This window comes from Perissodus microlepis, chromosome 18 (genome assembly GCF_051167445.1).
Source record: "Perissodus microlepis isolate ML-2025 ecotype Zambia chromosome 18, ASM5116744v1, whole genome shotgun sequence".
Taxonomy (NCBI): Eukaryota; Metazoa; Chordata; class Actinopteri; order Cichliformes; family Cichlidae; genus Perissodus; species Perissodus microlepis.
The window spans coordinates 18,898,029-18,922,933 of record NC_140478.1 but is presented as its reverse complement, the minus strand read 5'-3'; the positions used below and the strand labels follow the sequence as shown (position 1 = coordinate 18,922,933).

Sequence of the window (24,905 nt, the reverse complement as noted above, 5' to 3'; positions counted from 1 at the left end):
CACCTGTATTTACTCTGACAACCGAATTACAAATGACAGTGGATAATTTGCTGTTATTAATAGTTAAAATATGATTCTAGCAACACATGCCTGGCTGGTAAACCCCTTTCCGCTGTGGGCGGGCAAAACCGGATAACATAGGCTGCTAAAGCTAACTAGCTATACTCCATTGAGTAGCATTAACTGGCTAGCTAGTTACCAGACTTCTTACCTTCCTGGAACTCATTGAGGAAAAAAAAAACAGTCAATGCAGAGTTACTGAAGTGGTCTGTGTGCGTGTCTCCAAAGCGTCATTAGCAATATAATATATCTTGAACCCATCTTTGTGAAGTTACCGGTGTTTCCTCCCTCACTAGTTTGCTAAGCGCAGGAACAAACTAGTGGCGGTTACCCAATCTGGAGGTGCGTTTCATAACTCACCAGCGTGGACCGGAGGCGGATATGGGTGAGATTCTCACACCAAATCACTCAGTTATGCCTGTAAAATTTAGATTGATTCACTTTTCTTCAAACTCTTAATACAGTTTTCTTCTTGAGTTTGCTTTTCTGCACTAGGCTGAACTGCACAAGTTTAAATACGTACCAAAGGGTATATTATTCTACTGCTACAGGTAAAAGTCCAAAAATCATTACTACAGTAAATATACAGGCCAAGTTACTACTCTTTATAAAGAGTCATATCACACTGTTATTATTATTTTTATCATTATTATTATTATTATTATTATTATTAATTGGAATTGGAATCTATGGTGGAAGCCTCTTTAATGCATTTCTCCTTTTTGCAGGGAAGCAAAGGGACCTTCTCTTTAATAATAACAATAACTGTTTAAAAGTCTTTAAGCTTTTCAAGCTTTTCTTCCCTACCCAAGCATTCAATGCCCTTTATGCCTCATTCTCCCATTCATACAAAGAATGTTAGAGTAGCCCAGACATACATACAAACACTTAAGCACTTTGACACATATTCACACTCCGATGGATGCATCGCAAAGCAACTTGGAATCAATATCTTGTCCAAGGATATCTGGCGTGCAGAATAGAGCAACCAGCAAACCACCAACCTTCCAAGTAGTAGATGACCTGCTCTACCTTCTGAGCTACAACCACTCCCTATTTGAATCCAATTATTGCACTTCTTACTCTTCTACTTCTTACTACTTTTTAAAATGCTTTAGTTATGTATTATTCCGAAAATTAAGTGGATTATTATAACTCAAGCTACTAAACAACATATAAATAGTTAAAATAATCAATAGCTGCAACATGAAAAAGACATAGACAGCAATAAATCAGTAACTGTTATCCAATGACATCATGTATATGATTCTAAAAACTGTCATTTTACTTCACATATATTACAATGTACAACCTCTGAACTATTAACCTACTTTAAGTAAAATATCTAAACACTTTTTTTCTGCAACTGAACTATCCATCAGCCTTATTGTGTGAAAGGTTCTTTTTACACAATAAGAATGTGATAGGATCCAGGGCTCCATATGAGCCTGAAAATTATGACAGCAATGAAATGAGTCTTGGCTTGCGAAACTTTGCATGGCCACAATCTTGATTTTTGAATCACTGAAGTAAAAAATCTTGAGCAGGACTGTGCAGAGACCTCTACAACAGAGGGAGCTAATTCCTTGGGATGTTTGACTACATATCCACTTCCACTGCTTCTTAAATGTTGAGTTGACCAGACCTTTCTAACCTTGTGCCTAGCAAAATTAGTCTGTCACACTGCTAACAAAACCTACACATCAGTTGCAAACTTATTTTTTCATCAAATAGTGACTTATGTGAAGGAGAGGATTGTAGAAGAATTGAGTTACGGTACCAAATACTGTAAAAAAAAAAAAAAAAAAAAATCAGCACATCCGAATCTACAAAGAACTGTGTCACAAATTTGGCTCGAAATATGTGCTTCAGACTGTGATGGAAAACAATGATGTGACTGTCGTTCCAGGCATTTTGGAGGCCTTAAAAGCACAGCTCAAAAAATCAACCCAAGAATCTTCTCTTCCCTGTTTTGTGGTTTAAGGAAGACAGTCGCCTGCTGCATAACCACTGAATAACAGAGACAAGGAAATATTTATTTACATGGGAAGTTACAACCCTCTTTTCAAAATACAAGTGCATAGGCTGCAGCAGATGACAACCCCTTACTGACCCTGGTTCTGCCAGGGGTTTCTTTCTGTAAAAGGGAGTTTTTCCTTCCCACTGTTCCCACCTAGTCCTTGGTGTAGTAAATCTAATAAATGATAATATAGAAAAAGTTTTTTTTGGTTGCTGGTTAAAACAAACTATAAATGCTGTACTAGATACACTATATTGCCCAAAGTATTCACTCACTCGCTGTGTTCCAATCACTTCCGTAGACACAGGTGTGTAAAATCAAACACCTAGGCATGCAAACTGCTTCTGCAAACATTTGTGAAAGAATGAGTCGTTCTCAAGAGCTTAGTAAATTCCAGCGTAGTACCATGATAGGATGCCACCTGTGAAACAAGTCCTGTTGTGTAAATCCCTCAGTACTAAATATTCCACAGTCAACAGTTGGTGGTAATGTAACAAAGTGGAAGGGATTAGGTTCGATGACAACTAAGCCATTAAGTGACAGGTCACGTCAAAATCACAGAACAGGGTCAGAGGATGCTGAGGGGTATAGTGGGCAGAAGTCGCCAACTTTCTACAGTGCCAATAACTCCTGACCTCCAAACTTAATGTGGCCTTCAGATTAGCTCAATAACAGTGTGCAGAGAGGTTCATGAAATGGGTTTCCATGACCAAGCAGCTACATCCAAGCCTTAGTTACCAAGCACAATGCAAAGCGATGGATGTAGTGGTGTAAAGCGCGTCACCCCTGGACTCTAGAGCATTGGAGACATGTTCTCTGGAAGGATGAATCACACTTCTGGCATTCTGGGTGTGGAAGAACTTGACTGGCCTGCACAGTGTCCTGACCTCAACCCGATAGTACAGCTTTGGGATGATTTAGAGCAGAGACTGTGAGCAAGGCCTTCTCATGAAATATCCTATCTACAAATGTGCTTCTGGAAGAATGATCAAAAATTCCCATAAACATTCCTAAAACTTGTGGAAACCCTTTCCCAGAAGAGTTGAAGCCTCAAAAAGAGGCAGAAACCCCTCCAAAAAGAAACTGAAGAAGAGTTGAAGAACAAAGCTCAGTGGTTTTTAGGGTCATTTTAGGGTCATTCTGTGATGATACTGGATATGACTGGGACTTTTTTTTGTCATTCATAGATCTTTATATATTCTTGAGTATACTGGCATCTTTAGTTCTTGTTGTAGTTAAGTGTTAACTAAAGCTTAACTAAACACTTAAGTGATGTTCTCACTTCCTGTTTCATGGTTTCGCCTCTAGTGTGCTTAGACGGCTGCCCTGCGACCCGGCCCCGAGTAAGTGGAAGAAAATGGATTGACGGACAACAACCTCCCGTGGACTCAAAAGGTGATTTTTATTACAGCAAATCCATTCGAATCTCAACATCTTTCAAAGAGCAGGTTAAACATACAAAAGCTCACTTAACATGTTTTTTTTTTTAATTTTTTTTATTAAATATGTAAAAAGCAGGTCAAGTTATTCACAAATAAAATGCAAACATGCAACACGATTTTTTGTCGGGGAATGCATAATGAGTGGGACATAAAAAAAGAAAACAAAACATTTACCATTCATTAATTATTGACAGTACATGTTTACATTCTTTTTCATTTACACAATAATATATGACTAAAGCATCGTGGTGCACTGCCCAGTTCAATATTAGTAAATGCAATATCAAGAAAGGGTATACAATGTACTTACTGGAATATAGTGTAACAAATTGCTCAGTGAACTGACATCTCCCTAAGACCTGTGATTAAAAAAAAAAATAATAAAAAATATCCCAACAGTTCCAGCGGAGGTTTACAACTTAAAACTGCTGCTTCATCATAAGACTACTCCACAATGATGTTTCTTCCTTCCCTATGTTTACGGTTTAAATCTCTATTACTAAAGCCACCTTGTGTGGTGGGAACAAACGCTAAGCCGAGCACACTGATTATCTGAAATCTTGTAATTTGTAATGACAGCTGTGACACAGTCATACAGTTGGGATTTAACTACATTTTATTATCCACCTTCACGAGGATGCAATTCAGATCCTTGCACTATTCCTAAGTCTTAATAACAACAACAATAATAAATACGGTGAGGGTCTATGGACAGATTGTCCAATACGAAGTCAAATGTCAGTGCAACATATGGAAGGAGGTTAAATAAGAGCTACTACGAGCCCTTCCAGGGCTTTGCTTATTGCATTCTTATGATTAATATTGTTGATATGAAAAAAAAAAAAAGAAATAAAAATAGCAGGGAGTCTAACACTTGCACTGACAGGTAGTGGTTACCTGTCTAAACTTCAGCATTTCATCACATCTACTGCAGGATTTGAATTGACTTTGCGCCCACACAGTCCTCTGATGGTCTGAGCTTGTCCGCTGGTGGAGGTCATTGCCACAAACCCGCCACAGCAGTTCACCAAAAGTCACAAGAAACATTGAACAGTGAGCAGAGGGGTACAAAAAAAACCCAAACAAAAACCTGTGATGGTGCTTCTTTCAGGAGGCTTCTTCATGTGCTCAGTTTCAGAGAAGATGAAAAATAAAAATGAGGACAAATGAAAATCCTTTAACAGTTCTCACATAGTCAAAAAAATTAAATTAAAAAAAATAAAATAAAGAGAGAGTGGGGTGTAACTGCGGTGAAGGATGATGGCAGTCAGTATTCATCCTGCTCCTCCTGCTGATCGTCTGGCACCTCCTCGTGGGCTTGCTGGTCCACTTCCTGTCCGTCGCCCTCAGCTAGCTCCCCTCGTTCCTAAAAAAGAAAAGAGAGAGAGTTGAGGCAAGCGCATGTAACTGCACACAAACACTGAATTAAATCCACATGATTTCCTCAACAAAGAATGAGCACGAGGAGCCCTGAATCCTGCTCGGATCAATCTAAAGGCCCGGACTGACCTGCTCATCGGAGGCGTACAGGATCTCCATTAGCCGATCGACAAACGGGGCGTTTTCCTCCCCCTGTTCCTGACAGAGCAGCTCCACCTCTCGCAGCTTGCTGAAGTAGTAGTCTCGCTCCTTCTCCACTCCTTCCAGTGCCAACTTTAGTGTGTTCACCTGCAAAAATAAATGTTCAAGCATTTCAAAACACACAAACTCTGAACAGACTCCCAACGTTAAAAGATAAGCAGAGAAGAAACACAAAGCTGATTAAAACTGATCCGAATGATTCTTTCTAAGAAAACGACTCAAGATAAACTGTTTAACTGATACAAGTTGTCTTCAGTTACATGTGATTTGAGCACTAGAGCAGCTCTGAATGATTGAATGCAATCATTATATCAGTAAAGGATCTACCGATCAGTTAAGTCTTTGTCTTCTATTCACCAGTTTCTGCTTAACAAATGTACATAAAAAATAAATAAATAAATGAATAAAATCAAATGCTGCCTGGCAGCATTTTCTGGCTTGTGGTCACTGCACAAGAGCTCCAAGCCCGCTTCTTCTTAGTTTAATCCTTGGCTTGAATCTGACATGTACTGTACCAAATTTAATGCAGCCAGCAACATTTTGGATCTCAGAGTGGAACAACTACACAATATCCACACAGCATTTAGCAGCTTTGTATGTACAGGTTGGTTTTTTTTTAACCCAACCACATACAGTGCCTTTAAAATGCCTCAGTGCTGTTTTTAATATTTGGAAACAAGTTGAATGTCTGCTAAGATTTTAAATCTATAGTACTTTGAATCTCCAAATATGACGTGTCAGGTGTAACATCAATCACAGCCTATTGCTATACCAGCTTTCTAAGGAACCATTAGTCTATCCACAGAGTGAGAAGTGGATTTAGGTCTGACTCCTAATTTGACACAGACTGTATATAAAAGATAGATGTAGCTCCAGGTCTGAAAAGTGAAATGTACAAGTGCCTTAAATCTGCACCCTTTCTTACAGCCAGCAGGGGGCGACTTTGGCCATGTTCCACAAAGCAGGTTTAACAAACTCAGTTTGAGTTTTGAGTGCCACAGAAGTTGATCACAGCTATTAGTTATTATTGAATCATTTCTGAGTATGTTCTCTCTCAGTCAAGCGAATGTGTAGCAGAAGAAAAGCCATCATCAATGGAGCTCCAATACCAGGATTCACCATGGCAACGAGTAAATGAAGAGACGACCTTCCATTTTAATCCAGTGGACGGAGGAACACGAATCAGTGTCAGTGAGGACCATGCCAGGAAGCTAGAAAACAGCAATTTTATTCTGTCATTCGCCCACACTGATTACCAACCTGATTCAGTGAGGGCCAACCAACCAATTTTACATTGGACCACAACCACGACCAAACAGTTAAAGCCTGGAGGGACAACATGCAGACAACTGAAGATAAAACTATATCTTATCAAAGAGAAAAGACAGTTTACTTACCGACCTGTAATATTAGACCCAGTAATACAAATCTGGTCAATTTGGAGTGAAAAATGTGTCAAAGCTCCTGCAGTTAACGACTGTACTTCAACATGAAATGACTCCGTCTTCCAAATTTAGTTGCATTCAAAAATATATACATAGTAAATTCAGACTCAGTTTCACATCAACTCCAACACGATGCCAACTGTGACGGGCAGTTTTCCATTAGTGCAACTGATTATGACACATCAAATATAATTCACATTGATTAGTGGTTGTGTGTCTCTGCAGCTTCATGCAGGCTGATTTACACAGTGATCACCGTAGTAACATATGGGAGATTCAGTGCAGGGGAGCTGGCTGACAGCCTGACAGAGACAGAGGCTTCAACCCTATTTATGCTCGCCGCATTGGTCACTTCTCACACCGATGTGCTGATATTGCACAGCTACGTCCATTTCTACTCGTCACTGTGGCGCTTTTGTCTCTTTGCGATCTTCTTCAGCTGCTGTAGAAATCTCTCTGCATGAGTTCTGTACCATATGGGAATCCCTGCGCTCCTGCATACATGTGTCATATATATGCCCATATAGACAGCCTTGCCTCAAGCCTGTAAATATTTTAAATAGCTGAGGCTGCAGTAGCATCCAAAGCTACGTAAACTGAAAAGGTGCACGGCTGGCCGAAAAAAATGCCAAAACATGCCATGCCTTACTGCAAGTGACATCACTTCTGTCATTTGGTGAGAGCAGTGAGCATAAACTGGCCCTTAGATAAACCTAGAATAAATTCTACAGTCTATCATTCTATGATGTTAATAAATTAGGATCCAGTTATTTGAGTCACAATAACATTGAGTAACAATTTTAAAAATGCTAGGTGACTTCCTACTTAGTTATTGCATTCAAAAGATTTTCAGAAAATTTGACCTCTGACCTTGAGGTCACTGAGATTCAAACTCATCCAAGATTTTAAATCGATACACCTGTGTTATCACTTTCAAAATCCTACATTTCCTCATTTTCAAGTTATCGCATTCACAAATGGATGTCCATGCCGCCACCCGTTACGGTATTGTTATCGCCCTACCAGCCGTTTACAGCTGAAAGGTTTACAAAAAATTAAAATTAAAAAAAAAAGCTCACAATTGAGCTTTACACAGACGTACCTGCTCAGTAAGATGTGTGACTTGTGCTTCCAGTTCTTTCTCTCCTTTGGCAGGAGTTGACACGGATGCGGGGATCTTTTTGGCGGACGAGGGTCTGGATGTTGGCGTTGAAGACTTAGGAGTAGTAGAGCTCGACCTGGATGCTCCTGCAGCGAAGAAATATTTATGAATAAAGGGTCGCTTGTCACCATATCTGAGTGTAAACTTGACAAATCGGACCAAATAATCACAGGAGCTGATATATGAGCAGGAAAAGTAACAGTCTAGCCATTTGATACCATATACATCCAGTCCAAAGGTGTCAAAAAAAAAAGTGCAGATAAAAGTAAGCATACATGCATAATTTATAACCTTCGTTTTGTTTTATTCATCAGTTGAATCTTACCTGCGGTAGGAGAACTGGCTGCATGGTGAGACTTCTTTGGCAGGTTGAAGATTTGCTCACCGGGATCAGGCGGGGGGATGGCATCCTGACCCTGCCTGGCTGCAACTGGGTCGTAATCTTTGCCGTCGTAATTGGCGTCAAAGAATTTCTTAAACCACTGGATGAAATCGAGATTGTCCTGAAATCTGCCTTTGACCAGTTTCTCCACAGGAATAATCTGAACAACAAAAAAAGACTCTGTTAAAACCCCCGAACAGTAAAACGAGGTGAAAAAAAAAAGAAAAAAAAAAAAAAAGGTAAAAGATATTCAGGACACTCACCTTGTCCACGTTCATCCTTTTGAAGGATGCCTGCAACAGTTTGAAGTTGTGAATGTACTCGTGTTCTAGTTTAGCTTGAAACTTGACCTTCTTAAGACTGATGCAGCCAGGGAAGAGCAGATCCATGAACTGGCAATAAGCAGCTCCTAAAGAATTATTAATAATAAAAATAGTTAAGCACCACAAGAATAATTATGTAAGGGGGGTGGGGGGGGGGGGGGGTGGAGAGCAAGAGCAGAACACTGAAAAACATGCCGTGAATAATCCTGACCACTTACTCTCTAACAGACTGATTGTGCTACCACAGTTACAGGAAATCTTTTCTACTCGTGCAATAACTCTTTAAAATACACACGTCTGTCGGGCAGGGAATCATCTGTTCTCCCATGTTAACAGCTTAAATAAACTCTGCAGTCACAACACTTAAAACTGTGTACAATAAGCAACTTTATTGCACTGCACTGTTATACGGAGTCACTTGAATGTGATTTGATATTTACTGTGTTGTTACTACGTTTAGCCAGCTTTTTTTTTTTTCTTTTCTTTTGAATTTGAGATATTTTACTTTGTTATATTATATTATTACCTATTATTTCATCTTTCCAGCCTGTCCTGGGTCTGTCCTGCTAGCAAGATATGTACAAAACACTTCACCTAGGAGTCATCCTAGGTGAACCACCTCAACTTGCTCAGAGGAGTAGCAGCTGTACTCAGATTTCCTCCTGAATGACCGGTTTTGTCACAGCGCATTTTATCTTATTGATCTATATACTATAAACCCATTTTCTTAAAGGCAGTGTTTAATCTTAAATTTTAGCTGCTGTAACAAAAGCATTCACAAAGTTTGGAGATAAATAAAGTACATCTTATGTTATTGCACACATTCTACGATTCTTTTTTTTATGCCTGCCTTTGTACATGTGAGGCTTTTCATGTCCAGATCCTTGACCTCATTTCTTTAAAAAGACAAATATTAATGAGCTTTCACGTTAACATGGCTCACATTAACTGAAGCTTAGTGATCCATTTGAAAAGAGGACACCAGCTCAACCTTAGGTAAAGCTCACATGAACCCAACCAGGGAGCTCATGAGAAAACCATCTAAACCAAACCACACCCTGAGAAAAGGGGGTGGGTGTGCATGTGTTTGTGTAGGCAGAGGGTGATTGAAATTGGATTACTTGGTCACAGCAGGAGAGCACACGGCAGAGTTTATTTATAGACAACTCTCTTCCAGGGAGAGGTGAACATGTTTCCACAGGTTGCTTTAACCGCCAGCTTACACCGAAAGCTATTCAGGCAAAGACCAACCACTAAACCCCCCCCCCCCCCATTTCAGACAGCGACTCGGGCACAGGAGGAGGAAGGAAGAGGATGAGCTGAAGCGAGAGAGAAGAACGAGTTTTTTTCCTTTCTTTTTAAAGGTCCGTCTGTTCTCACCTGAGGAGAGCTGCTCCACTTTCGTGTAGTTTAGGCAGAGGATATCGTTAACCCAGGCAGTAATGTCATGCCTGCTCATAGTCTCCTGGGTTATTGAGGTAGAGTATACGTTGACCGCCATCCCCCAACTGCAATAGAAAGGAAACAACACTGAAAAACAAAAGCTAGGTTGCTGTGATAGATGTCCTATTTCTTTCTGTCTCAAGTCAGTTTGTTGGTCTTCAAAAATAGGACAACTTCTCAAATAGGTTAAGATTTTAAGACATGGTGACAAGGGGCTGCCATTTACTGTGAGACGATGTATTTTTTTAAAAAAAGTCTCCTCAGAGACTCAGCTATCTGCAGTCCCTGGGAAAGTGAAATAAGAATTGGTAATACACAAAAAACATCAATAAACAGTTTATACTAATGCAAATTCAGTTGACTATTCAATATACAATAAAACAGCCCAGCTTAAATTATTTCAAAACACAAAGACAAGATCTAAATCACATTTCCTTTTCACATGAAATACATTAAAATTATGTCTCAAGACTTTAAAATATAAAAAAGGCCACAAAAAAGAGCTGCTGGACAGTTAATGTTGGTTAATTAGAACAACTACTGGCCAAACAAATCCTAACTGCTTTGCTCATGTTTAGCCCAATCAGTTAAACTATACAGAATTGTATAATCTCTTAAATAAAATCTTCAGCCTGGAAACCAAACAGTGAGACTGCATCTAGACATAGCACACGAGTTGATCTTTAGCATTTCTCCACATGCCCAGACTGACCCGCAAAGAAGCCCAGCAGCATAAAACATACTCTGAACCTCCCCAATGCCACCCGACCCCTGGCTGCTACATGTCAACAATACTAATGTCCACATTATCGTCCTCAGGTGTGACACACAGAGTCCAAAGCCCTCCCTAACAGTCTGTCATAGACTGTTAGGCAAACTATAACACAAAGCAGTAGAGGTGCAGATAAGATCACAGTTTGATACTGGAAATACAAGTTTGGGCTTGGAGATTGAAATCTGGCATGAATCAATGTTATCTTGGGCAAAATGATCTCTGTATGCAAGACTATCTGCTTAACAAGTTAAGTCACATTAAAATACCCACACAGTGGTGGAACACGGGACAAAAGCACAGCAATAAATTCAAGAAATTACCCTGGGTTTGTGGGGGTAACTTTGTCTGCAAACTCAAAGCAGATTCGATTATCTCAGCATAAACAGTTCCTTGCTATACACTTTAAGAAACAGTCATATCTGAGCAGGGACTCTCCACCTTTTGGTTTTAGAACTGAAAAGGCTTCTCGGATGAGAGGTGAAATGTCTTTAAGAAGTCCAGTCCCTTTATTTCCAAGCTCCTTAAAATATCTGAGCAGTTTTTTGGTTTTTTTTAACCAAATGAATGACTGAGTGAGGTGATGATCTCCTGTAGATACTTATAATACATTGCAGGATGAAAAAGGGATCTTTTAATTTGACTTTTCCTGCACAGCGGAGCAGATAGAAGCTGTTGCAAAGGCTGATTAGATTTGATCTGATTGCAAAACTGTGACTTTGGAGGCCTCAGGGCACCTGTTCTACTTGCAGTATGCATTCAGGCCTGCATACTGAAAGCATGCAATGTGCCAAAGATACATCAGTAAACTCAAACTTTGACCCTTAAGCTACACATTTAAAATAAGTCAACAAAACAGTTATTTCTTCCTAATTCATTTGTTAACTCTTAGCGTGAGACACTGTGGAAGGAAAGTCTGCACATGAGTGGACATCCCACCTGAGAATATCTGAAATATGAAAAAACGATCATTCAGAGAATTGCAACAGAGCATCATAATAATGGAAATGAGCTCTTTAAAACACAATCAGTAATATATAAACATGCAAATATGTCATTGCACATATTACTGCAGCTTTATAATGTTCCCGTGCAAGGAGCAAAGCTGTGCAATGAATAAAAAAAAACCTAAATTCAACTACAATATTGACTTCCAACAGCAAGGAAAGCAGGATAAAGCATTTATTTTCTCACTGACTGCTGTTTTTGCCTTGAGGCCTTCTCTAAAACCCACAATCTGACTTCTCCAAAGACTGTTTGCAGGTCTACAGTCCTCAATGCAAGAAGTCGAGCTGATCTCAATACTGATTCTAATTTTTACAACATTTCACAGACAAGAACAGCTGCATTAAAAGAAACACCCATCTGGTGGTTTTATAACCGCGATAATATGGTGCCAAATCATCCCCCTCAAACAGACACCAGGATATGCAGCATAATAATAACCCCAACCATTCAGCGTTAAAGTTGGGTTATCAGACCACTGCAGCAGCAGCAGCAGAGCCTCGGCTCTAGGAAGGAAACTGGGCCAGCCCCTCTCCATGTCAACAAAGCGGATGTATGCGCCGCTTAGCATGCTTTGTTAGCCTTGCAGGGATAGCCTGCCGACACCAGGGCTGGGCTTGATGCTTCAATTCAATAAGAAGAAACCGGGCTTGTGCGGCAAGTCTTAGTAGAGGGTCCCCCCCTTACAGACACCCACAGTACAACATCACCCAGACACATTAATGGCGACAGTGGGGGGGATTCAGTAGCTGCGGAGTGTCAAGTCACGATGGGAATATTCTAGCAGCAGCAGCAGGAGGAGGAACAGGAGGAGCTGTCTGTGTAGTCCTGTCATCTGACAAGCTGGACCCACTCCTCCAAAAAACGTGCCTGTGCCATTGCGCACCACCAAATACAATAAAACAGTTGACAGCGTTACATGCTAGTCCCAGCAGTGGTTTCGGGTGCTACTGGAGAAGCAGGGGGAGGGTTTAAGCTAACTTAAGAGCGATTTACGACACAGTGTCGGGTACAGAGGGCTAACATGACAGGGGAGTGTGATTGGTGAGTGGGGGGGAAAAGCGGATGGGTGCAGGGAGGAAAACGCCGAAGAAGAGGAGGAGGCCGGATTGCGGGTTTTTTTGGGGGGGGGTCTGCAGCGGTGTGATTTTCTTTTCCTGACATTAAACCAAATGCGACATTTCACTGGTTTACCTGTAGGCGCGCTCTCCTCGCACTGTATTTTTCCTGTAAGGAATGATGTTGGTTCCGTTGTCCTGGACGATGTCGTTGTTATTCTCTCCATTTGGGGAAAGGGCTTGGGTGGGACCGGGCATTTGGGTCTCTAAAATGTTGAACAGAAACTCTGTTCTCTCTCTGGCCGAGGGGGGACGAGGGAAAAAAAAGCAAGAGGAACGATGCAAAATGCTAAGAAAGTGCCGCACCTCCGGGGCTCTCTCTCCTTCTGTCTGCTTATTCCTCACAAATCTCTGCCCTAATGACGTTGCTGCTCCCTGTACCACGTGACTCGCGGGGTTGGCTGCCTGTTTTCCCTATGGTGGGCTATTTCAGTACACCAAAATTTCATTGATTACTTGAGTGCTGAAAAGTATCGCCGGGGAGGTCAGATCGATGTGCGATGCTCGTCGCTTTTTGAGGTGCGGCGAGGGGATTAATTAAAAGAAGAAAAAACAACAACAAAAAAACTCAGAGGCGACAACCAATCAGCTAAAAAGAAGGGATGGGATTAAAGGGAAGACGCAGCACACCCACTTCACCTTGATTTAGATCATCAGATAGCTGATTGGCATTAAAGCAGATGTAGGCAAACGATACCCAGTAGTGTTGGTGATGAAATCATGTCCATTCATGGTGTGTGATAAAATGCTGTTTTGATTACTAACCACATGACTTAATCAATTAAATTGTGTGTGTAAATATGGGCCCGTGGAGAGGGGGGGACTGTGCGCATACAGTTAAAGCAAAGAGTCTGTTACCTTACTAACATAAGTGTATGCATTTCCTGTCAGTTTTTGACCATTTTTGTTTGAGTTGATTAAACCCCAATAAACAGTCCTGGGGATTTTACTTTATTGGAACACCAAAACATCTTGAATTTCAGTCAGAAGTTTACACACGCTCATCATGGGCATGAATATCAGGTTAACTTTTAACGATTTCTTGAGTTGTTCTTTTTCCAGGGTGGAAATACTGTACAGCATACATTTTTAAAAAAAAAAAATATAGTAGTGGTAGCATTATGTTCTGGGGCATCATGTCTAGTGGTACTGGTATACTGCACAAAGTGGGCAGAATAATGAAGGAAGACTATCTCCAAATTGTACAACTTCACCTAAAATAGACTCGAATAGACTTCCAAAACCCAAACCTCAATGCTATTGAAAATTTATGGACTACGCTTAAAGCTGGGTCTGTGCCACGAAACCAACAACTCTACCGATTCTCGTAAGAAGTGTTCAAATATCCAGCCAGAGTTATGTCAGAAGTTTGTTGATGACTACCAAAAGAGTCTGGTTGAAGAGCAACTTGCTAAGAGACATATAACCAAATTTTAGTGGGGGTGCATGAATATTTTTGAGGGTCTGCGGATTAGAGTAAATCCAAAATAAGTTCAAACCAGTTCACAAAATTTAGTTTTTTAAAAGTCATTTAAGATTAATGGTTTACAACAATTCCACCCAAAAGAACAGCTCAAATGAATCTTTAAACGCTACAAATTAGCATAACCCTCATGACCATGATGCATGTATGCAAACTATCGATCTAATCAACATCAATTACTCAGCATCATCACCAGTAAATCAACCGAGAACAAGAATCCATTTTATTTTACTTTTTACATGATCCGAGGAATCTACTTATAATCACAAAATGTCCAATCAGTAAAATAAAATAAAAAACGTCACCATTATTTGGGATGTACCAATTGTGAAGCTAATGTGAAAATCAAAATTATGTCATTGACGATAGTCATTTCACCTTTGTTCCAGAGAAACAAAGCAATCCATCCATGTTCTAAACCGCTAACCTAATTTGGGGTCACAGGGGGGCTGGAGTCCACCCTAGTGGTCATACAGTGAAAGCCAGGGTATTTTATTATTTTAAATGTAATTTTAATTATCATCTTATTTTTTTAATTTTTATCTTTTTTTTTTTTTTTAACTTATTCAATGTATCATTTCTGGCATGTCAAGTGTACAGCACTTCGTGTTTAGCTGGGAGTTGTTCTGGAAGTGCTATATAAATAAATTGCTTCCTTGCTTATACTTTTCTAGCTCTTTAGTACATTTTTTAAAAATCATTTAGTCATCAAAAACTGATATGACACAAAATATAAACACACCACCTCAATCACTGATATGCTGATACAAGCCACATATATCAGTGCATTATAACCATTACCCAAAATGCAAGTGGTGTCTTCAAATGTCATGAAATCTAATGTAAATGTAAATGTAAAGCCTTTAAAACTGTTATTTCGTATTATTTTTGATTTGATTGCCTGACACAAAAGGGGAAATGAATAACAAACAAGACTATACGAACAAATATGATAAATCAGCATCAACCATAATTTGAGAATAGGTCCATTCCCAATTTCAACATTTACAGATTAATTTTCTGTTCAACAGCAAACCAATTAATCAGTCTATAATTCAGCTGTAACGTACGTTAAAATGTATAAAATGTGTGTAATAAATGTAATTATAAACCACATGAACATCATAAATCAGTATGCACGGGTCTGTGGTTTAAGCGCAAACAACAGTCCTGTGGTTGCTAAGCTCTCTTCTGTTTGTGTTACCAATGTGTTGGTGTTAAACTGCTTTGTTTTGTGTTGCTTTTATCACTGCTGGGCAACCACAGTGAAATGGGACACAGAAATAAGGTCTAAAAAGTGAGCTCTATATAGTTTAAACGCGAGTGTGAGTCACTCTCTATTGGTTTTAGTTGTACAGCGCTTTGTAACTTTTATGTCTGTAAAAGGCATTACATAAATAAATGTAACTAATACAAATACAAATATCTCATTTGTATTGATTTTAAAAATGAATTTCTTTTTCACACTATAAGAATAATGATTTGTGCAAATAGCCCAGTATTAATCTGATAATATCAAAATAGCAGAGTCAGTCCAGCCTTTTATGGTTAGTAATCAAGAATGCAATAGTACACATGACAGTATTTAACAGGGATGATGAAAAGCTTTATAACAGCAGGGGAGTACGCTACCTGCTGAAAACAGTTAAGCAAAGATGCAGGGATTTTATGCACAAACTATGTTCAAAGGACAAAGATGAAGCATTTCTGCTATTCTGTTCTATTGCCTTGATTTCTTTCCTACTGTTTCTTATATTTTCTCTGCCACTCCTTTATTTAGAAGACCTAATTGCTATTTGAGTCTGAGGACAGGCCTTTACAGTTTACATATAAACTTAAACGGTGATGGTGCAAGAAATACAGGTACAGATTTTGAGGTCTATCCTACGATCTATTCACCACCATCATCGGTCCAAAGGTAAACTCACACCTGAGGTGACTGGACTTTTTCTTGTCAGCATGTTTTTGGCCTGCAATGTAAGGGAGCAACTTCCGTTAAACATTAGCAGGGCTTATTTACTGGAATTTGATCCTCAAATCAACACTCACTCTGCTGCAGGGGCCAACAATTTTCTGTCAAAATCAACAATACTGCTTCTAATGTCAAGTACTCACAATTCAGAGTCAACAGTCTTTGTGCTCAGCTGAAACTCTTAAATAGAACTCTGGTGCCACCATCAGGCCAAAGTTGAGGTCACAGTTATAAATCAATAAATTTAACTCTAGATGAATGTTTTAAAAATGGAAAACGATATATATAGTCCAGTTTTATTCACTTCTTGTCTTTTGATAATACAATTTTCAGTATAAATATAAGGACTTTCTTTTTTAATTGCCCCATATGTACACTCACAGGCCACTACATTAGGTACACCTACTACTCATTAACATACATTTCTAATCAGATCATTACACAGCAGCAGCTCGATGCATTTAGGCATGCAGACAGGGTCAAGGCGACCTGCTGAATTTCAAAAAGTTGAGAATGGGAAGGAAAGGCAATGTAATCAACTTTGAATTTAATATGGTTGCTGGTAGCAGACAGGCAGGTCGGAGTATTTCAGAAACTGCTGATCTACTGGGATCCCAACATAACAGTCTCTAGAGTTTATGGACTAAATAAATGGTCAGAAAAAGAAAAGCTCACTGTCTGAAAATGCCTCAGTGATGCCAGAGATCACAGGACTCAAAAAAGCAAACTGAGGTTACAATTCAGTCACCAAAATGGGACAACAGAAGATTGGAAAAATGTTGCCTAGTCTGATGAGTTTCAATTTCTGTTGCTACATTTAGATGGTAGGGTCAGAGTTTGGTGTAAAAAAATGAAACCATAGAGCCATCCAGCATTGCATCAGTGGTTTAACCCGTTTTTGGGATATTGTCGTGGCACACTTTGGGCTCCTGAGTACCAACTGAGGATTGTTTAAATGCCACAGCCTGCTCCAGTACTGCTGCTGACCCCGTCCATCCCTTTATGACCACAGTGTACCAATCTTCTAATGGCTACTTCCAACAGATAACACACTATGTCACAAAGCTCAAACTCAAGAGTTTTGAAAGCAATAGGAGATCCAATCCTGTACTAGCATGGTGCAAGTGGCCAGTGAATATACAGAGTTTTATTAACTTAGTTATGAAATGACATAGGACAACAGCTTTTAACATTTTTTGTATCCAAGACATACCAAAGGGCAAGTCAAAGTTTAAAAAGAACACTTGTGCTTACATGTGCAGAAAATAGTCATTCTGTTCTCTATCATCTGAAATTTCATTAGTTCTTTTTTTCATTATACTGCCAGGTGATGAAAGCACTTTTGAATATAACACCTATCTTTCTTGCTCCACTAGCAAACAGCTTTAATACAATCAAAACAACAACAACAAAAAGAAAACAAATCAGTTTTCTGTTTCTGGTTCAAATCCTTTTTTCTTTTATGTCATCTGCTGAAGGCTGTGGACATCAACTTTTCCCGTTTGTATTTTACAGACATACACAGCCAATACAGTTGTTTATATGTAAAAATCCATCTCTGTTGGAGAAGCAGCTGAGGCATTGAAGGCTGTACTACCCAGGGGGTGCAGTCAGCTTGTTAGCTTGGAAAGCACCCGCTAACTCTTCCCAAACAAATGACAGAAATGTCACTTGCTGAAGGATGTGTACATTTCTGGTCCAGAACACAGGACAGGTAGGTCTTACAGCAGTTTCTCCTGACAGTTTTATTGCTTTAGGTGTATGTTGTTTTCTCCTTCTGTGATCAGTTTTTACCCCCTTACAAATGTCCACATCAGTATAAATCAGGGCCTTCAACATGTCAAAATTCCATGCATTACTTTTTGTACACTTACAACAGTAATTATACGGCTTCAACATTTGGAAAACAATGCAAAAGAGCTTTAATCTGAAGCTGCAGATTCCTATATTATTTAACTGTGAAGTTGCTCCCATAATTTACACTATGAGTCTTATTTTTTTCCATTTGAATCACTCAGATGGAGGTAACAGAAATAAATCAAGGCAGTGAACAGTATGCATAATATTAATCTCTAATTTGACTTGGGAATCTTGTGTGGTCACCCTGAAAGACATTCCCTCTTCTTCTTCTGTAAGGGTGTCAAACATCCAGCACAAGGAACACCCAAGGGTCCAAATTGTGAAATAAATGTAAAGAAGTCATCGACACTTCCAATTAGTCATTAAAGAATACAAAAAAGTTCATGACTATGTCATGGCAGTAAACTAAGTGTAGAAAGCTGAGTTTGTTCTTATTTTTCATAAAGACTGAGGCTGCACTTCATTATTTGTTAATTTACTGAATATATTTGGTGTGAGGTTTTTTTTTTTAATGAGATATTAAGAACTAAGCCCACGTTGCTAGTCGTTGGTTTTACTGGGCTCAGCTCATTTGAGAGCAAACTCAAATGCAAGCAGCCCGCAAAACTGAAATGAATTTGACACCACTGCTCTGCTGGGTCAAAAGTAGTCTTTGTGTAGTAGTCTACACAAATTCCTGCAGAGCTGAACACAAGGCATAACCAAGACTAATCTCATTACTGACTGAATTGCAGACACTTCCACTGGCAGCCACAGGCATGCAATGCTACTTTTCCACTATGGTAACGCTAGAAGCCCTTTCAGACTGACAAGTGACAGCCATACCGTAGCACACTGGGCACAACACAAGCACAGAGGTCTGCTTTGTGTCTGGCAGCAGCACACAGTGAAAGCATGTCATGGTCAAACTTCAGGGAAGGCATGAAAACAGGAAAGTGCGCTCGTCCCAGTGGCCAGAAACTGTACCCCCACCATACCGTGTCACTGCAAGGTGGGTGGGTTAATGTTAACTCTAGGCTGTCACAGGAATAAATTTATCACTTCCCAATCTGAAGGGCCTGAAGAGGTGGCGCACGCATAGATTTTTCTAAATATATGGTTAGGTTGTAAAGCCCTAAGAATGAAATATAAACACACACATCCTCTGGATCTATTACTGCTTACTTCAACTGCAGAGGGATGTTCCTCCGTGCTGCACTTGACAAAAAGAAATTGAAATAAAGAACAGAAATTCTCTTAAAGACACAAAATGTCCGAGTGCCATTTGACCAACATTTTGAAATGTACAGTATCATCGCAATCTGAGGCAGGTAGCTGATGCTTACCACTACATTACAAAAAAACAAAAAAACAACACACTTATAAGTATTGACTGAAATAAAAAGTAGAGTAGATCCATTAACATGAATGCCTATTAGATGCTAAAACACTGTATGGTAGGTTATAAAAATAAAAAAGGAGCAGGAACATCGAAGCGTAAAGTGCACATTTTTTCTAATTCACACAGGATCAAAGTATATATACAGGCTCACAAATATTCACTCACTCAAATCTTTTCATAAGTGGTACTGAAGGTTGTTGATGGCTACCAAAAGCATCTGGTTTAGATGCTTTTGCTAAGAGACATTTAAACAAATCATTAGTGTGGGTGTACATTTATGTTTGAGGCTGTGTGGATTAGAGTAAATCTAAAATAAATTCAAACTTGTGCACCTAATTTTGTTTTTTTTTAAGTCATTAAAGATGTATGGTGTACAATAATTCCACCTTGGAAAAAGAACAGTTCAAAGAAATCACAAATTGCCATGATATTCCTGCCCATGATGAGTGTATGTAAACTTCTGACCAAAACTGTGGATAAGTAACAGCAACATTGCTTGATTAAGTCATGGCAATGGGACGGTAGAAATAAAAGGTTTGTGAGCTTTGCTAGATTGTTTTGGCTCAATTTTAAAAGACCCAATCATGAGGTGAACACAGTCATCCCTTTACAAAAAGCATCAGCATGTTTGGACTAAAATATCCAATGCTGAGTTTTCCAACTAAAAGTGTGTCAGAAGCTTTTTTCAAAACGGTCTCTTTAAGCTGTGTGGATGCGAGACAGATTAGGAAAAATTACATGTTTTGAAAACGAAAGCATAGTTTTTAGTATGGATGTACCCTAACACTAAAATGAAAAGATATACATCAATCAAATGATGTGTCACATAATGTAATCTTGAGAAACAGCAATCTTATATAATCCCTTGATATAGTTTTAAATGGGGTAAGACAAGGAATACTGAGAGTGGAAATATGGTGACCATTTAACATTCATTCATGTAATTTTAGGAGTACAACTATAAGTTAACTCATAAGTTTTACTAACCTAATAATATGTTAGTTGAGTCAGACTTGAGTAAGACTATGAGTAAAAATACATTTAGGCTGCAAATTCTTTATCTTTATTCAGTTTATTTATATGACAAGAAATTAATGAGAAATCCAAAAGGGTATAGGTTAAAGGTGAGACTTTTGGAACACCTAAAATCAGCAAAAAAGGAACATTTTAAAAAGAATCGCAACTAAATAAGAAAAAGAAATAAATTGCTTATGTCAAATCCAGCTACAGATGAACTCTCAGTACTTAAAGCATCTTCACACTAAACTGGATAATCATCATCATACATTGTCATTTGTGTTTGTTATCCCTCATTTTAAACAGCTTCTGGATATTAAGTGGTAATTGTGGATTGCATGCTTTGTACATCATTTAAACTATGTTATAGTCTACTAAATCTTTGAATTTCTGTGTATTTAATTGAATAAATAATGGATTTACTGACTAGTCATAGTTTGTTATCATTCATATGGATTTTTTTTTAGTAGTAAAAAGACTGCTCGCCTTGTTTTTCCCCACATTCCTACACAGTACGTCATATATAGAGCAATAAGTAAATAATTTTTTTTTTTTTTTACATAAAAAGTCTTTAAGTGTAAGGGAGCAGCCAGACAGCCGAGAGCTTTTTTTTCTTGTGAATGCTGCTTGCTGAGGGTTTTGTAAGGGTGGGGTAGCATGTCAGCCCACATCTGGAAGATGATGCTCTTACAGTAAGTGTTGCTATACGTTAGCCTGCAATGAGTCAACCCTGGGCTGTGAAGCATCAGGCAGAGTTGTGCTTGCCCTTTCCCCACTAAGAGCTAACCAACCTTTGGTAGAGGATCCCAAATGCACCTCTGTTAATCCGAGCTGCAGGTTGTAGAGGTTATGATCTCCAGAAAAACGGGTTAGGATGATATTAAGGGAGAAAAACCCTGTTAGACTGCGAGGAGTCTTTTCCTTAGACCTGAGAGATTGTTAACCGGCTACTTTAGAAAGAAAGTTTTCATTTGGCATTTAGAAAGGGCATTATCTGCACCCAAGACAAAAGGCGACACTCGTCTATGGTGACCCCTTCTTCATTTCTTCTGTCCCTTCTTTTAGCTGTGGTTGCTGATGAGGGAAAACACCAAACAGTGCTCCTCTTTTCTGAGATTTTTTAAGCGCCTCCACCGCCACCGAGCAGCTAGCTGCTGCACCAAGTCTCGTAAATTAAGCTAACTCAACTTTGTATTAGAAATGACAGACTGCCTGGAAAAGCAAGCTAATGCTATCAAACAGACTTTTACGAAGGTAGACGTGACTTATAAATACAGTGTTACATCTTCTCCGGCTAACCGTCAAGTTACAGTTGGCTAATATTTCCTCCTGCCATTACTTTGACAGTGCTGTGACAGCCGACGTATGTCCTGACCCCGGGCAACATCACGGTACAAAACAGCGACCGCCGCTTAAATACGTTCATATTTCTGCATTGATTTTCGCCGTTGCACGTTTCAATTCAAATTCCACAGTGAAAATTTTCAGTAAAAGCAAATCTCACTCACCAGTGAACTCCGATCCGCAGGTTACAAGGTGTTAAAAAAAGGGCTGTTTTCCGGCTGAGTCACCCCACCCTCAAACGCCCATTCTCGTAAGACGGTGAACTGCGAGCGGAGAGCTGAATGGACAGCGTCTCATCGCTCTTTCTGCTGATTGGTGCGTCGCCGACCTCTGTCATGATATTGACCAATCGAGTTGTGATGCGTTGATCGTTCACAACAATCAGACAGCTTTCTGTCCTGTCGCCTCGTGTCACTTCACTTTTACTCCAGGAAAATGCAAATCGTCCATCTGAAGATGCACGCAGCTGAACACCACCGTTTATAAAATAAATATGTAAAATAATACGAATGAAAGACCTCAAAATGAACAACACCCACACAGGATAAATACTGGCTGTATTTATCTGTACACATTACCACACCTACTGCACGCTATGTACATACATTTCGGTGTTTGTTTTTTTGTTGTTGTTTTTTTTTACTGTGTATAATGACAATTTGTATATAACATAGTGTTTTGACATCTATGTACACTATTCTTGTTATTTATTTTTCGATTTTTATTTTTCTAATATAACTCGAATTCATTTTTCTTCCTGACCCTTGTAATAAATTAATGTTCCCAGTGTGGGATTAATAAAGTCTATGTTTATGTCTAAATCCTGGAAAACTTGTGTATATAGTCAGGCATACTGAATGATACAATGATGGGGTTTTTTTTCTTTTCTTTTTTTTGCACTAAAAAAATGGTATTGTTGCTGATATGAGACAGTGGATGCATTTGGCTGATTAATTAATTTCCAAATAATAACTACAGGGGTTTAATCAAGCAAAATTTCCATATATTGTCTGTTTTCAGCACTTGAAATGTGAAGACTGGCTGAATTATTTAAACTGAGTATCTGCATATTCTGAGCTGTTGTTCAAAATTAAAATTATATTATTGAAAAAGGTTGTAAGTTAGACATTTGAAGCCATTTTTAAAAAAAATTTATGCCCATTATTTTTAAATTCCATATATGGAATGATTGATAAATATAATCATCTTGTGACAATATCATCTTGTAATCATATTGTCATAATGAAAATAATGTTGTATGAATACTGCATCATATTATTGTCTCTTATCTAGTATTCATATATATAATTCATAGATTAAGTTAAATATACGGTTAGATTTTTTTTCTCTTGTACACGCTAGTGTATTGAAAAACCCAGAATGTGATTAAAGTGTAGACTTTCAGCTTTAATTCGAGATACTTAACAAACATTTTGCATTTACTGTTTATGCTTTTTCAGTGGCTCATAAATAATTGGGCAACTAGCAAGCAGTTTCATGACCAGGTGGGGCCTTATGTTTATCTGTGTGAAAAATTCAAAATAAACCTTTCACACAGTTGGCAAAAACTGTAGCAATGGCTAAATTTGATACATGTCTAAAAATAAGGAATGCACTGACTGACTGTCAGTAACACCAAAATGTCCCCCAAAAAACACAAAGACAACCAAAAGGGATGATGGCAGAATTATTTCCATGAAAAACAGCTTCACAACACCTAAACAAGACAAGAACGCACTCTGTGGAGGCAGGTGTATTGTCCACGACCACAATGAATGGATGCATTCAAGAATGGCAATACAAATGATTTACAGCAATGTGTAAACTACTGGTTACACTCACTTATCATAGAACATCCAAAAGAGCCTAAAGCTGAAAATCAGTTCATTATCTTGAGCATACCACATCATATATATGGTGGAGGAAGTGTTATGGTATGGGCATGTATAGCTGCCAGTGGAACAGGGTCACCAGCATTTATTGATGATAGAAGAAGTAGGATGAATTGTAAGGTTAACAGGGCTGTACTCCCTGGTCCGATTCAATCAAATGCTGCAAAACCGAGCTTGAAAGCACAGATGGATAATGGCCCAGAGCATACTATAAAAGCAACCCAAGAGTAAAGGTAAATAAAAGGCATAGTCTTCAATGGACAAGTCAGTCACCTGAACTCCACCCAGCAGAGCACGCTTTTCACTTACTGAATGCAGAAAAGAAAATGAGCAGCAACGGAAGGCGGCTGCAGTCGAAGCCTAGCAGAGCATCTCACAGCATTTGGTCATGCCCATGGGTTCTAATCTTTAGGCAGTCACTGACTGCAAAGGATTTTCATCCTGGTGTTAAAAACAATCCTGATATTTAAAATTGTCATACATTTTCCCATTACTTCTGAAAATGTATGAGTCTGTATAAAAACATCTGTAATTCCTTAACAGTTCATGTGAAACTGTTGCACTTCAATGTTTTCCTCCCCCAACCCGGATGACCAACCCTCCCCAAGCCTGGTTTTGCCAGAGGCTTCTTCCTGTTAAAAGGGAGATTTTCCTTCCCGCTGTCGCCAGGTGCTTGCTCATAGGAGGTTGTCTGTTTGTTGGAGTTTTCTCTGTATAAAACACTTTGAGGCGACTGCTGTTGTCAGGTTCTTCTACAAATAAAATTTTTGTTGATTGAATTAAAATCCACTGTGGTGGTGTCCAGAAGCAAAAATACAAAAAATAAAAACGTGTCATTGTCCAAAAACCCATGGACCATAATACATCTTTAGTTTTTCACCAGAGACACAAAAAGTGAATGTTTCTGATTTACCGTTGAAGCTGCACTTCTCCGCTTTTACCACCAGGGTGCAGTGATGCACTTTTGAGAAAGGACAAAAGTGCCTTGGACTAAATTCTTTGTTGTATTGTTAGTTTTTGTTACATATTTTACCTGAGTACACACAACATGGAGCAGATGAAGGCAGAATATATTCTTTATATTGTGCTGTCATAAAGTGGTTAGTAGCCTGTAAAGAGTTGGAGATGAATGTTCAGTGTGTATCTATTTAAGAGGTCTTCAAACGATGAAATGATTGGCCTTCGTTTGTGTGTTTTAAAAAA

At 38.9% G+C, this 24,905-nt stretch overlaps 2 protein-coding genes and 1 long non-coding RNA gene across 4 annotated transcripts in view; 1 reads left to right on the top strand and 2 right to left on the bottom strand.

The window, feature by feature from the left end:
* spidr (scaffold protein involved in DNA repair) overlaps window positions 1-391 on the bottom strand; it is a 42,476-nt gene extending 42,085 nt beyond the window's left edge. Inside the window, exon 1 of the mRNA XM_084911222.1 lies at window positions 212-391. Coding sequence (XP_084767348.1) covers window positions 212-226 — 15 coding nt within the window. The 5' untranslated portion in view covers window positions 227-391. The remainder of the gene's footprint in view (window positions 1-211) is intronic.
* On the top strand, window positions 354-8,225 carry LOC146367711 (uncharacterized). The gene is made up of 2 exons (XR_014797483.1): window positions 354-445; window positions 3,389-8,225. It is a non-coding gene; the product is annotated as an uncharacterized LOC146367711 (long non-coding RNA).
* Window positions 3,459-22,073, bottom strand: mapre2 (microtubule-associated protein, RP/EB family, member 2). Of its 2 annotated transcripts, none has more exons than XM_084911224.1 (7): window positions 21,975-22,073; window positions 9,796-9,923; window positions 8,356-8,501; window positions 8,036-8,252; window positions 7,651-7,796; window positions 5,032-5,190; window positions 3,459-4,888 (listed from the first exon to the last, which is right to left on the bottom strand). In XM_084911224.1, exons 2-7 carry the CDS (start codon window positions 9,914-9,916, stop codon window positions 4,790-4,792), a joined length of 888 nt encoding a protein of 295 aa, XP_084767350.1. In that variant the 5' UTR covers window positions 9,917-9,923; window positions 21,975-22,073; the 3' UTR covers window positions 3,459-4,789. The 2 variants fall into 2 exon arrangements, with proteins under 2 accessions (XP_084767350.1, XP_084767349.1); XM_084911223.1 differs by lacking the exon at window positions 21,975-22,073 and adding an exon at window positions 12,830-13,131.
* Window positions 22,074-24,905: the final 2,832 nt, after the last annotated feature.